At 39.1% G+C, this 14,411-nt stretch overlaps 1 protein-coding gene across 2 annotated transcripts; it reads right to left on the bottom strand.

Annotated features, from left to right (window-relative positions):
* Positions 1-482: 482 nt before the first annotated feature.
* synpo2la (synaptopodin 2-like a) lies at positions 483-14,364 on the bottom strand. 2 transcript variants are annotated; one of them, XM_082154110.1, is made up of 4 exons: positions 12,282-14,364; positions 9,023-9,174; positions 8,155-8,780; positions 483-6,723 (listed from the first exon to the last, which is right to left on the bottom strand). In XM_082154110.1, the coding sequence occupies exons 1-4, from the start codon at positions 12,381-12,383 to the stop codon at positions 4,190-4,192; spliced, it is 3,414 nt and encodes a 1,137-aa protein (XP_082010236.1). In that variant the 5' UTR covers positions 12,384-14,364; the 3' UTR covers positions 483-4,189. The 2 variants fall into 2 exon arrangements, with proteins under 2 accessions (XP_082010236.1, XP_082010235.1); XM_082154109.1 differs by having other exon boundaries at positions 8,155-8,864; positions 12,282-14,362.
* Positions 14,365-14,411: the final 47 nt, after the last annotated feature.

Below are 14,411 nucleotides of genomic sequence, written 5' to 3'. Positions count from 1 at the left end.
CACACTTCACCGCTACTAAGTTTTAGAAGAAAGAGTGTTGATTATAGATTTGGCACTATATAAATGTAAGTTATTGTGATTTAAAATTATAAAGATAACAGCAGGTGTTTTTTTTTTTTTTTTTTTTTTTTAAATAATAAAACGCTGAAATGCTCACTCTCATGTTTCATTACATAACCTGATTTAAATTTTAAAATGTGAGACATAAGCGCCACCATGTGGTGATTAGTCATCTTCATTGCACAAACCATGTGGTTTTAGTCTTTCTTAAAGGGACACATTGATACTGATATATATTTTTTTCTTCAAATAAATGAATCAACTATTAAAACATGCCAAAGATTAAACGAGTTTGGTCTTTTTCATAATTGCTTTTTTAATAATTCACACACCATTATGCTTGAGAGTACAAGTGTGGCATTAGGATCATATCTGAATTACATGCAGTGGTTTGACGCTTACCATGAGACAGAGACACTGTGTGAAATTTCAGGTTTTATTCAAACTATTGATTGTATTGGAAATACATGTCACTTTCAGTTAGAATCACATATGTCCTAAAGTTCAGCTGAGCTCATTATAAGCATTGCAAAAACAAAATCACCAGAGACATTAAAGGGATAGTTCACTTTGAAATTAAATTTTGGTATGTTTTAGCTTACCTCAAGAGCATCCAAGATGTAGGTGTCTTTGTTTTCCGCAGTAGTTTCAATTTTGATATTTTTAGGTCAAACCGTTCTTGTCTGTCAGTCATATAATGCAGGTCGATGGTCACCACCTCAAAGAGCATGCACAGAGAAGTCCAAATTAAACAATTCCCTATCGTAAGTACACATTGGTGGCCTAAGACATGAAACGAGCGGTTTGTGTGAGAAAACGAACAGTATTTATATCGTTTTTACCTCTACACAACCACGTCCAAGTGATCTGAGGGCGCGCGCGCTTCCTGGTGTGTGACGTGTGCGCGCGTTCTGGCTTCTGCGCAAGCGCCGGATAGTGTACAAGAGGTAAAAACGATATAAATACTGTTCGTTTTCTCACACAAACCGCTCGTTTCGTGTCTTAGGCCATCAATGTGTACTTACGATGGGGAATTGTTTAATTTGGACTCTGTGCATGCTCTTTGAGACAGTGACCATAGACCTGCATTATATGACTGACAGACAAGAACGGTTTGACTTAAAAATATCAAAATTGAAACTACTGCGGAAACAAAGACACCTACATCTTGGATGCGCTTGAGGTAAGCTAAAACATACCAAAATTTAATTTCAAAGTGAACTATCCCTTTAAAGGGTTATGTCACCCAAAAATGAAAAGTTTGTCATCATTTACTCACCCTCAAGTTGTTCCAAACTTGTATGAATTTATTTCTTCTGCTGAACACAAAAGAAGATATTTTGAGGAATGTTGGTGGTATAACCAAACAGTTGGCACCATTGTCTTCCATAGTTTTTTTTTTTTGTTTTTTTTTATGCTATGGAAATACAATGGGGTCCATCAACCGCTTGGTTACCCATATTCATCAAAATGCTCCTTTATCTTTAACGGATGAAAGAAATTCATACAGGTTAGGAACAACTTTACTTGAGGGTAAGTAAATTATGATTTGTGGGTGAACTATCCCTTTAACCACAAAGTGTTTACAAAGACAGACACATTAATCAAATGATTTGTACAACAGCCAAAATTAAGAGAACTGAACAATGTAAAACTTTAGTTTATAAAATAAAACATGATAACAAACGAACTGGAGAGACAAACAAAATTGTGGCTCAGGTTTTAAACACCATATCTAGCCTACTCTGTTTTCGTTAACTTCTAATTCAATTTCTAAATGTAGCCTAATAAAAATAATAAAAAAGGAGAGTTTAAAAATGAAATTTTCTCTCCTGCCAGTACTGCAATCATTATTTATTCATCCTCTCTGAGTCTCTGTAAATCTAACACATATTTATATAAACTGATTTCCTTTCTTTTAACCTCAATTCATTGTTCCCTTAATGTTACAAGGCCTCAGATTTTTTTGTTCTCTAAAGACGTTGCAATATTTTTGAGGAACACATTCAAAAACAACCACAATTATCAGCCTCACTGCCACAAATGCCATTCAAATGTCATGTTGCTTTGAGTATTCTGACTAATTCTAATAAAGCCAGTTGGCTAATAAACCTTCTCATAATCCTGGACAGTGCTAGCTTTGCACTTTTTACGCCTGTCTTCATACGACAGATTTGCTTCAGTGCTCAAATAGCCTATGTCTGTCTCTAGGACTCTTTCCAACACTGTATCTTTCCAACACTTACTAATTTGACCACTTGAATACGTTTCTAAATAAATGAATTAAAAAGATTTTCATTAATCTCACCCCTTTAAAATATAGGTACAGGGATATAAAGACTACACATCCAGCCAGAGCACATTTTAAAGAACCAGCCTGGTTTCCCTGTTTACTTTGCTCCTACAAATAGGCTATGACCCTCATGCACCTGTTCAGTTCAGGCTCTGCCAGGAGAGATATCATTTCTGATTGACCTAAGAACATACAGCAAAACAAAGCCTCGGCTTGTCTCATTTTCTTAGGGATTTTTTCTATACTTACAAATGTCAAGTAGATCAAAGCTTTGCAAAGCGATGACACTTTTGTATGTAAAAGGTGCCAAAAGTCAAAACTCACACATGTCTTGAAGAAATTTTGAAAGAAAATATCTCTAAATACCTCAGTCAAATCCATGTTCTATTTCAGACCAATCCATGTGAAATGTTTATAGGCACCGTGTCAGAAATGTAGTTTTCTTCATCCCTATAAAATTGGGAATCTTTCACTGCAAAACCCTGTTGTCTAGCAGTCACTGATAAATAAGTAGTCTGACACATGACTGTCAATAGCTTTACAATAATTATTACATTTAGTATTTAACTTGTTAGGACCCTTTTTACTATGGAAGGCATTTTCTGCCAAATTTAAATAAATAAATTAAATGATAAAAATTTAAATTAAAACCAGATCAACGATTTCATTACAGAAAACTGTATGCAAAAAATGTGACAAAATTGAGAATGAAATTAAATGATTTCATTTTCACAGCATTATCCCTGTCAAATTGAAAAATAAAATGCAATTGGTGATTTCACATTTCATTTTCACTACAGTCTCGAGGCAAGACTGGCAATATTAAAATGAAAAGCCAAACGTGAAAAAGAAACTACAAATTTAGTTTTTACAATGCTCTTTAGTAACGCTCACGCAATAATAGTGACACAATTCAAATACAAATGTAAATTTTCCTGTATTTGTAGTTTCTTTTTCACGTTTGGCTTTTCATTTTAATATTGGCAGTCTTGCCTCGAGACTGTAGTGAAAATGAAATGTGAAATCACCAATTGCATTTTAGTTTTCAATTTGACAGGGATAATGCTGTGAAAATGAAATCATTTAATTTCATTCTCAATTTTGTCACATTTTTTGCATACAGTTTTCTGTAATGAAATCGTTAATCTGGTTTTAATTTAAATTTTAATCATTTAATTTATTTATTTAAATTTGGCTGAAAATGCCTTCCATATTTTACTGCTGTAACCTGATGTGTAACTGTAACAAGATATGCAATGAGAAAAGAAACAATACATAACGCAACTGATTGGATTGAGAATAATGGGCATTACACACCACTAGGGAGCCAGACCAAATGTGAGTTTGCCTAAACAATGCCTCAGTAGCTATTTGGCTATTGGTTAATATCCAATTTGCCCACACAGCCTGAAAGACATTAACACAGTCATTTCAGAGAAGAGCAAGTTACACTTTGATTGAAGTTTACAAAGCCAAACAATGTTTTTCTTAGTATAAGCGTAGATAAATTGTTCACATTAAGACCAGGAACATGCATTGAGAAATGCATGCATGTAGGTTCAATTTTGATTTCAAAATATTTAACATGGGAGGTTTATAAAATATTGATGAACTTTTTGCAGAAATTATTGATTTTTCAAATTTTTGAAAAATAATCAATTTACTCCACAGTATATTTTCATATGAAATGAAGAATATAATTTCTTTGTTTCTTCAAGTTATTTTAAACAGATGTTAACACATTGATCATACTTTGATCACACTGATCAAAGTAGGAATTTTGAGTCTGGAACAGAAGCAGATGGTTTAGCTTCTTTCGCATATAAATTAATACTGTCAGTGAGGTAGGGTTCCAGGCCTCCAGACGCGGGGCTGGATACCCCCTCTTGTTGCAATAAAGTGAGGTTTGGGAACTTGAATATGAGACTTTAAGGGGTTTGGTGGTAGGGCACTTAACTCAGGGGCACTCTTAAACTGTTTGGCAGCTTGGAGCCCAGAGTAGTTTAGGCTTGACATACTTGACATGGGAGCTGGGGGAGAGTACGGCATGGGGTGAGGGATGGGCACAGCTGAAAGTCTGGGGAGCTCTGGGAGGCCTGGGGCCCGAAAAGGTGCTGAAGTTGATTCGGTCACAGGTTCAGGTGGAGGGGACGTCAGGTCAGAATGAGTCAAGTGTTCGCCAAGCGTGGTCTGTGAGCGTGGTACAATCACTGTGGGGTTGAGAGTTGGTGCTGACATTGGGGTGGGAGTGGAGAAACGTTTGATTTGATACACACGTGCTGCCTTTACTGGGATCTGCTTGGGTGGTGTCAGAGTGTGGCCCTCCTTCTGTTGCCTCTGGTAGGAGGGGATTGAAGACTGTGTGCCAATGCCGCCACCAGAACTGAACATTGCAGAATTCAGTTGGTAAGGCTGCCGCCTCATGAAGTCCAAGACCTTGATACCCTCTTTTGGGACACCATAAGTACCCTTACCTCCCTTGAAACTTCCCTCAGACACCTTGGCACCTCCACGCTGCACCCCAACAGGACAGGAAGGAGACAGCAAGGGGTTGTAACCTATTGGTGGAGGGGCACGAACATTAGGGGAGTACTTCCACTGGGATGGGGTTGGCAAGGGTTCCAGTGGTTGGATCAAGTCTATGACTGATTGGGATTGTTGGGGTTGTAGAGGTGCAGGCTGCAGATGTGGAGAATCTACAACAAACAAACCCATGCGACTCTGTCTACGAGCAAACAGCTCTGCACCTTTTCCCTCTGCTTGAGGGATCTGTGACATTTCTGGGATGACCCGTGGCTTAGGAGCCACAGGCGGTGGGACCCTTGTCCTATTGTCATCAATGTTGTGGGTAATATCTTCAGGTTCAGAATATACACACCTGGGTCTCTCGTCTAGGTTCTGCACCATAGACAATAGTTCAGGGTTTGGTGAGTTCTTCTTGCTGTCAGGCATCTTAAACATTGGCTTGTATGCACTTCGGCGTTGGGACTCTCGGAGAATACCAGTGCGGCCACCAGAGGAAGAGGTTTTTTCATGATTAACTTTTGGTGACAGCGAAGTAACAGGGCTGGTAGGGGTCTCAGAAGTTGTCACGATGTTGTCAACAGGGATTGCAGGAGGAACAGCTGTTTTGTCATTTATAAGAAAGGTAGGTTCTTTGGTTTGAACTATGGGAGGTGGCACTGATGCAACCTGGATGTTTTCCACTGAGGAGCAGTGAAGAGCAGGTTGAGAATATGGTTCCATGGATACAGAAGTAGATGGAGGAACAGACTTTCCAGGCATAAAGGGCTGTGTAGGTATCATTTCAGAAGGGACATATTCACTCATTTGATTCATTGTGACTTGGCTTACAAAGGAGACAGGGGTGACACCCATGTCATGCTCTTCTGATGCTGCTGAAAATGATGGTACCACCACAGACACCGAAACAGGTCTGGGTGTCTTTTTACTAACTGCAGGGCGAAACACGACAGGAGCGGTGGCTGCCCGATTGATAACGCAGCCTGGGGCAAATGGACGGGCAGTTCTATTTAACACAGAGCTGGCAGGTAGTTCTGGTAGAGGAGTTGGTGGTGGAAGCATCACAGTTTCAGCAGAAGGTACTGAGGGATTAGTTTGGGGCAACACAGAGGGGGCTGCTGGCACCATTGTGCTTAAAGTATCCCTGCTAACCATAACAGGGACAGCAGAAATGGCCTTAGGTGTGCTCATCTGTGTCATGTTTTGTGTTTCTGCTGGTGGAACCTCGTGATGTAGTGTTTTTGAAGGTCTGGCAGGTTTTGGAGCAACTGATGGTGGCTGGACATTGGGCTTTGTCAATAAGTCTGGTTGTGGTTGAGGTTGCAGTGTCTGTAGTTGAGGAAGTGATTGCGTTTCTTTCAGGACAATGCCCATCATTTGGCTTTGTAACTGTTCTTGCGCAGCTTCCATTTTCTTTGCATGTTCCTCAGCCCTTCTCCTCTGCTGCTCAAACAACTGTGCCCCCTTCCCAGAAGTATCACTCAAACCAGGACTGAGAGCACCACCCTCTCCTTCCTGACCTCTGGAAGCAGATCTTTTCTCTAGCATCTCAAGATAGTCGCTGTCCCATGTGGGGTCCGGTGCAGCAGAGAAACCTTCCTCGTCAAATTCTGATTCGCTGCCAGGAAACAAGCCATCCTCTTCTTGAGAGTCTTGCCTCATGTCCTCATCAACACTTCCAAAGCTGGTTAGTGTGTATTTCTTGGAGCGCTGCCGGCGCTTTTTAAACATTAAAACACCTTTTGAATGAGGGTTTGGTGCATCCGTCAGTAGTGAGGCGATGGTGCGGCACTTCGACCGAGCTTCTTTCACCTGTTTGTCCATGACCGTCTCTCCACGGTTCAATTCTGCATAACATGAGATGAAAGAGTTCAGACAAAATGTTATTGTTATTGTTATGTTGTTATTACAATTATAAATACATTTTTATGGCTTTACACCATTCACTTTATTCAGTCAGATATATTGTTGAATAAAGTCAGTCTCATTAGGCCTGTATTATTGTGCAAAATCAGTGCCCATCAATGTCCATACACTTGCTAAACTTTAATCCTCTGTTAGGAGGAGTTAGGATAGTTTAAGATCTTTTAACTGTTCTTTTAACAGTTTTCACATCATAACTCAGTAAAAATGTGTTTTAAATCAAAGCATTTAGCACCAGGGCCACTCATTATATTAATCTATAGCAATTAGAGAAAAAGAGCATGGTGCCAAATTGTTTTGTCTACAATGGGGACAAGCATTATTTACTAGTGCTTAATTGTGGTCCCTGAGAAGAGCATGAGAATGTTTAGGGTAGATTAGAGTTATCTTTAGATGTATGACTGTTTATTTATGCTGTTGCTTGAAATGTCAGTTCTTCAAATAGCCGTAGCTCTGAATATGCTTGTGCACTTTATAAAAATGGTACTATGGCACATGACCAGAACCTAAAACTAACCATTAAGTCTCACCTCTAACTTAATCCCTAAACCTAACTGTTATCATAAAAGGGAATTAATTGAACTAGAATTAATGTAAATCATGAGGTGTAGCCGTTTCGTTGGATTTAATAACTGTTGAATCTAATGTTTGCACTAAATGAATGAATGGTTATCATCGTACATATTTTTCATAAATATTTAACATTAATGTTCTATTAATAGCACATTAGATTCCACAGCAAGTAATCTCAGCATAAACACAGATGCCAATGTGTTGTTTACCACCTGATCTGGGATCAACAAACACACATTCCACAGCTGCAGTCCAGGATCAGTGTCATACCAGTGCATGGACACTGCATTACTAGTGTCCAGGAACTGGAATGTAAAACCTGTGTAACTAATTGTGCGCATCTCATTTTATGGACACTAACCTGTCTTCTGAAGTATGCTAATATGTGACTTATGACATTTAAGTGACTCTAAATTCCATTCCAGCCAGATGCTGGCTGTTCATGTCTGAAAACAATACTGAGAATACTAACAATCCTGTACAGTATATCAGCTGAGAATATAGGTGAAGAGAATGAGGCCTGTGAGGTGCACTGTCACCTGATATGAGCTAGCAGCTGGAGATGCTTCTGCCAGCTCATGCAAAGCAGTGCTCAGGTTATCAATCCTGCGAGCCTCAGGACAAATATAGACACTGGTGGGGGCTACTCAGTATGATCAACCCATTTCTCTTCAAGGGTTTACATGCAGGCAACCACAAACAGTGACTTTAAGAACCTATTTACAAAGCAGGTGTTTATGACAGTAAGCCAATCACAAGAGCAATAATCTCAGTATACTCACTTGCTTGTTTTGCTTTATCCATGTATGTTAATGTTAGTTCCTCATCCACTGGATTGTCAACTGGACCAACCATGGGAACCAACTGACTACGAGAGCTCAGCATAAGAGCTTCTTTGGCTCTCTCTAGAGAAACCAGAGGGGGAAGGTTTGAGGGCTCCTGAAACCCACTGTCTTCTTCCATCAGCGCTTCTCGTGGGTTTTGGTCATCCGCACTCATGGATGAGGTCTCCGTTGAGGTCTGTGAGGACCAGGCTCCATGGGGAGGGGGCTGGTAAATCACTTCTCGGCGGGCTACACCAGGCAATGCGTCTTCCCTCTTATTAGGCCCCATAAGACTGTACATTTGGGCATCCGAGGCACTGTCATACCCACTCATTTCTGAAGTCTCTGCTCCCTCTGGTGAGGCTCGAGCAGCCTTGCCAGGTGAATTGCTGGGACTGCGTCGTTTTGGTTTGCGGTGCCTCTCATGAGCAGCCACGTCTGCATCGCTGTCCGTTTCTCCATAGTAGGCTTCACTGCCCGGCGGGGAGGTCAGTCCACTGCGTCCGGTCGGGGACATCGGAGGCTCACGGTGTATCTGTCGCACACTGGACTGGTGAGGTCGGGAGCTGGATGGTGACATGGCCCTAAGGGCAGCACGGTACTCTTTATCAATGCGGGGAGAAGGAGCTCGAGCAACAAGAACCACCGACTGGAAGCCAGCCGGTGCCCTGATAGACATGTGAAAATAGCACAGGGGTGGTCAGAAACAATATCTCACAGCATCCCTGGCTTGGAGGTCTAAATACAGTCAATACAATCATTTACTTTCAGCTCCCATTTGAGATAAACAAACACATAAGCATTGGCAAAGTAAAAGATGGTTTACCTCCTAACTCGGATGTGAAGCATTCCTGGCATGCAGTCGATCAGGTTCATGACCTGGGCGTGCGACAGACTCCCACAGGAATTCTCATTGATGGACACCAGCTCATCTCCCTCACGTAGTCCGGCCCGACATGCTTTACTTCGCTTACGCACCTACAGGATAAATGTAAGTTGATAATGTAGGCTATGAATAGGTCGAATTTGAAATGGCCTTGGATATTTAACATAGAATATAACATATAACATATTAAATTCTTTAAAAAGTCTTTAAAATCTTTAAAAAGTAGACCTGCAAGGAATCACAACGAGTGACATGAATTTGGTCATATGCATTTACAAAGTTCATAGAGTCTCCAATTCACCTATCCTGCATGTGTTTGAATTGTAAGCGAAACCAAAGCGTACACATCAACATTGGGAAAACATGCAAACTCCACATCGAAAGGCTTCCTGACACAGCCGGGACTTGAACCAAGGACCATCTTGATGTGAGGCAACAGTGCTACACACCGAGCCATTATGTCACCCATAAACGCAATACAAAATATATTTCGAAATAAAAAATATAGTTCTTAAATGATCAATAAATGTTTCTGCTCTAAGTGAGATGAGCCAGCAAAAAACGTGCAACATTGTTCATAATACTGTTTTTTTTTATTTCAGATAATTTTATCTTAATATTTACAGTATGAATGATGTCTATAGTCAGAATGAAAACGACACAGTAGGCTGGCATAAACAGTTAACAGACTCCCTATGTGCCAGTGTGTTAGTTTTGTTTCTCAATTGGACCTTCAATGCCATTGCTCCAACTCCTGTCCTGTCTGTCATCTTACTCAGCACAGGACGATAGGCTCTGATTTCAGTGGTTTTGTTCACAGTGACAGGTTGCACATATTACTGAAGCTGCAATAATCAGTCTATAAATACTTACATTTACACTTTAAATAAGAACAGTGTGATGTGTTAATGACATTTTACATTCTCTGCTCTTTAAAGCTCTGTTAAAGCTAGGGTAGGCAATGTTTTTCATAAACACTTTTTGATACTGGTTGAAATGCTCTTCATATCCTGATAGCAATCTATAATAGCAATCTATAATATTTAAAAATAGGCATTATTTGAGGGGACATCCATTTGTAATGGTGTCCAAAACTATAGTGGACGTTATCGAGTGCACTCATTCTTTTCCCGCATTGCACTGCAATAATGTACACTCAACGGCTGTCCGAATTTGCTCACTCATTTTCATTTACTCCTTCAATCCTTCAAGTAAACTGTATTAGTGGACTAACATAGGAAATAATGACTGAGGATTTAAAGGGTGATTTCGGATTCAGCCAGACAGTCGTGTGCCACAAACAAACAGCACCATCTTTTACTGTTACTTTTTAACCAAAACAACGAGCTTATGCTGTGTTCACGCCATGTCATAATTTCAGTAATTAAGAAACGGCAACCCATCACGTTGTATTCGGAGCTGTTCATGACCGACTCGGATTTATGCTTAAGGAAGATTAATGCCAAAATGAATCTGTAGTCAAGTGAAGTACAAGTCAGAGCTCTCTAAGTTGTTTACATTAATAATTATTCTAATGTTATGTGCTTTGAGACATGAGGTAAATTAACGTTGTTTCTCGCGATGCTTTGCAGACTCTGCTCTGGCTGTGGGCTATCATGTGTTTTGGAGGAGGCAGGGCTTTGGAGACGCTCTGAAAGGACGGTGGGATCTAATGCTTTCAAAGTTAGCTTTCTATTACTGGCGTCTCTGAAATTGCCTACCTCAGCTTTAACAGAACATTTTATAGTATGTGTGCTCCTTTGGCCATTGATTGAGCAAAACAGACTAAAGCAACATGGAATATGGGTCAGCGATCTGGTTTTCCATTTCGGATCCTTATCCTGTTGCCTGTGGTTTTTGGGATACAGGTTGTAAATGCAGAGGTACAGGTTCAGGACCTAGTGGTGAACTGGATCTGGAAACTGCCCTGTCTAAACTGCATCCATACCATTAGTTTAATCTAATTCCCTTTTGATGACAAGCATCTAGCTATCAATAAAAAACAATACTTCCCATGATAGCCAATATTAATGGATGTATAAAACTACCATAAACAGATAACATTATTATACAGATAGACAGAAAATAGTCCATTAGCACTGTTGTTACTCCTGGCCTGAATGATCAGATTCGGTATCATATTAAACTAAAATACAAAATCATGGCCATTTTTACTTCCTATACAATTACAAACATATATGACATCAACATGACCATCAAACATAATAGATGCTTTATGATTACTTGCTAAATACATTATATACAGGACATTGTATCCTTTATAAAGAAAACAAAGTCTCCTGGAATTGGAAGAAAGTAGACTAATTTCTTTGAGAGATGACAAGCATGGTGTGGGACCAAATTAGATTTAATTAGGGCAAATTTTATTAAATATGACCTGAATCCTGAAAGCCTGTGGACAGTCATGAAGTAAAACAGTGTGCGAGAGTATAAAGTTCAACATCCTTAATTTATATGATAATACTCACTAACATTATAATGAATAATCTGCTATCTACTATAATTACAAAATAACAGCAGAAATCAACATCACAAGATTAATACATGTATAGAAACACTTGACAGTTGCTTCTCATGAGCTACTACAGTCATAAATTGCATATCAAATAATGTGTCATTTCAGCTAATCATTATTCTACAAATGAAGACTTATTCTTCAAGCTTGGCTTGTTAATATACCCTTGAATTATTACTATAACTAAATGTACAGTTAGTGCACTTTCTATTTAGGACTCGAAGTTCAAAGCTCTATGAATCATTTTGCTTTTTTGGTAAAGGATCAGTTCCACACCACACTCAAAGTGCAGGGGCCTGTGCTTCTGGTGTCCATTACATCTAAAGGCTGCTTTAAACATCTTAAGTTTCTTTAGAACTTAATAATTGTAGATGGACACGACGTCCACCCCCCGTTTCACAGCCTATTCTGGACTAAAATGCATGTTTGAGCTGTTTTAACTGAAAGCAACTTGCACTGACATATCTTAAAATATGTCACTGTCAATGTTTTGTCTCAAGATGCACACCAGTAACGTTTCTTTTTCTACGGCACGTTTATTAAAGCTACTTAAATGTTCTCATTGAACTAACCTAATTTGTGAAACCAGGCCTACAAGTCTTAAAAAGTGATGTATAGTCACGTTTTAAGTTAATTTTATACTGATGTTTCCAGCAATCATACCTTGGCGACCTGCAGAGGCTTCTGGTGCTCGATTCCTCCCTGTAGTCGGAAGCCCCATGGTGCTCCTCCGGATAGGGTGATGATAACCTCCTCAGCCACCATGGTGAAGTCTGTGCTTGCGTCTATGGTTCAGTTTGTTGGCCTGGGGGGCCCTCAGTTTGCGCGGTCCATGTTATTAAAGGGCCCCCTCAGAGAAGACAACTACTACTGCAACTATGTCCTTCTAGTAGCCCACCTGAGCTGAGTGTGTCACACGAATACACACAGATCCCCTCCCACACCCTGAGCTGGATGCTGGTGATAGGAGCGCAGCCATAAAGTCAGTTAAAATAGAGAGGGAAAGAGAAGTGATACCCACCGTCTCCCTATGAAGTGGAATCTCGTGTTGGATGAAGGTAGGAACTAGTTCATCACAGCTGTGCTGTCACTCAGAGCTGGCGTGAAGGGAGGGGGGCGAACATCACTGATATAAAAATAGCCCTTTGCCTCTCTGGCTAAGCGGACAAGCTTTTTACCGACTTCAGAATAGCAACAAGTTGATTTGAGTCTGAAATTGAAATAAATGATTTATGTATACAAACTATCACTGAAAAATATTTAACCTTTGTTTTCTGTAAAGGGTGGTCAAGGAATTAGACCACTGTCAGTTGAGTTTGTGTGGTTATTCTTTTCTAGGGGTTATATTATAACATCAGGACCTTCTAATTTGTGGCATGGAACAGTGTGTTTTATCATTGCATCTGTACACACACTGACAGCAGACCAGTTCTCTTGGCGGCCAAACTGGGACACTTGGCCAATCAATCTTTCTTTAGACAAGCACGCACATACCTGACCTCAGTGGGAAATTAAAAGAGATTTGGTGACAATTTATTTCCACATACACGAGTAAGACTTCGATCACTATACATTTTAGACATAAAATATATTTTATTTACATTCCCAAAATGATAATTCAGTAAGGTTCAAAAGATTTTTTTATTTATTAATAAATTAATATTTTTATTTAACAGGGATGCATTAAATTGATCAAAAGTGTCAAAGACTTTTACATTGTTATAAAAGATTTCAGTTAGAAATAAATGTCCTTTCTATTCATCAAATAATATATAAGTTTCATCAAACAAACTGAGCAGCAAATCAGCATATTCAAATAATTTCTGAAGGATCATGTGACACTGAAGACTGGAGTAATGATGATGAAAATGCAGCTGTCATCACAAGAATAAATGACATTTTAAAATATATTCAAACATAAAACTTTTACGGTTTCTTTCTGGTTTTTAGAAACAGCACGTTACTATAGCAATGTGCCGGTTAATACAACATACCACAAACAAAGTAAGATGAAATAACAACACAGCACTTTCCCCCCTTCTTATTTGTATTTGGCCACATAAAGCCATAGCACATTTTAACAAATTAATAGAAAAAAGGAAAATAGAACAAAAGTTCTGCCATACTTAGCCAACAAATAAGACACTTCCTACAACCCAAAAGTATTCAGTGATATCTTTCAGGGAGTAAGATCATTTTAGAAACTTGCCTGAATAACAACATATCTGGTTTAAAGGTGCAGACATTTACCTCTAGGGGTCCCCTTGAGTAAGTGCTGGCCCTAGACTTCTGGGGGCCCTAAGCACTGTGAGGGGGCCACGTCAATCCATTCATAAAAATATTAACCCCCACCCCCTAATCTGTTGTTTCAGAGCAGTTTTGCTGTCAACAAACAACATGAATGGATTTCATTGATGTAGCTATAAAATGGTGGTACATATAAACCATAATATGGTACTGAAGGTGCACTGCCAATAATCTATAATGGAAGTAAGGAAATAAAAATGAAATAAATACAATACAAAATATTAAAAATATAATTAATTAATTTAATAAGTCTAAATAATAAATAAAGTCCAAAAACCAACAACAAAAAACATTTAACCGATAGTAATAACACTGTAACACTGAATCCAACTTTTGATTGACAGCTATATAAATGCTTTCTGAAAGTGACTGTGCTCTGTCAGAAAAAAGTATAACAGAGCTGAAATGTACTTCCAAATGTGTGATTTACTAACAAAGCTAAATAATAATATAGTACTTTGTCTTGTCCTCGTGTAATCAAGTAGG

This window comes from Leuciscus leuciscus (assembly GCF_965113295.1).
Source record: "Leuciscus leuciscus genome assembly, chromosome: 22".
Taxonomy (NCBI): Eukaryota; Metazoa; Chordata; class Actinopteri; order Cypriniformes; family Leuciscidae; genus Leuciscus; species Leuciscus leuciscus.
This window is presented reverse-complemented; position numbering and strand designations above follow the sequence as displayed.

Excerpts from the sequence above, each read along its gene's own strand:
- synpo2la (XM_082154109.1), bottom strand. The coding sequence starts at position 12,383 with ATGGTGGCTGAGGAGGTTATCATCACCCTATCCGGAGGAGCACCATGG. Across the intron at positions 8,865-9,022 it reads CTTCACATCCGAGTTAGGAG|GGCACCGGCTGGCTTCCAGT; the intron begins GTAAACCATCTT and ends CATGTCTATCAG. Across the intron at positions 6,724-8,154 it reads GGATAAAGCAAAACAAGCAA|AATTGAACCGTGGAGAGACG; the intron begins GTGAGTATACTG and ends CATGTTATGCAG.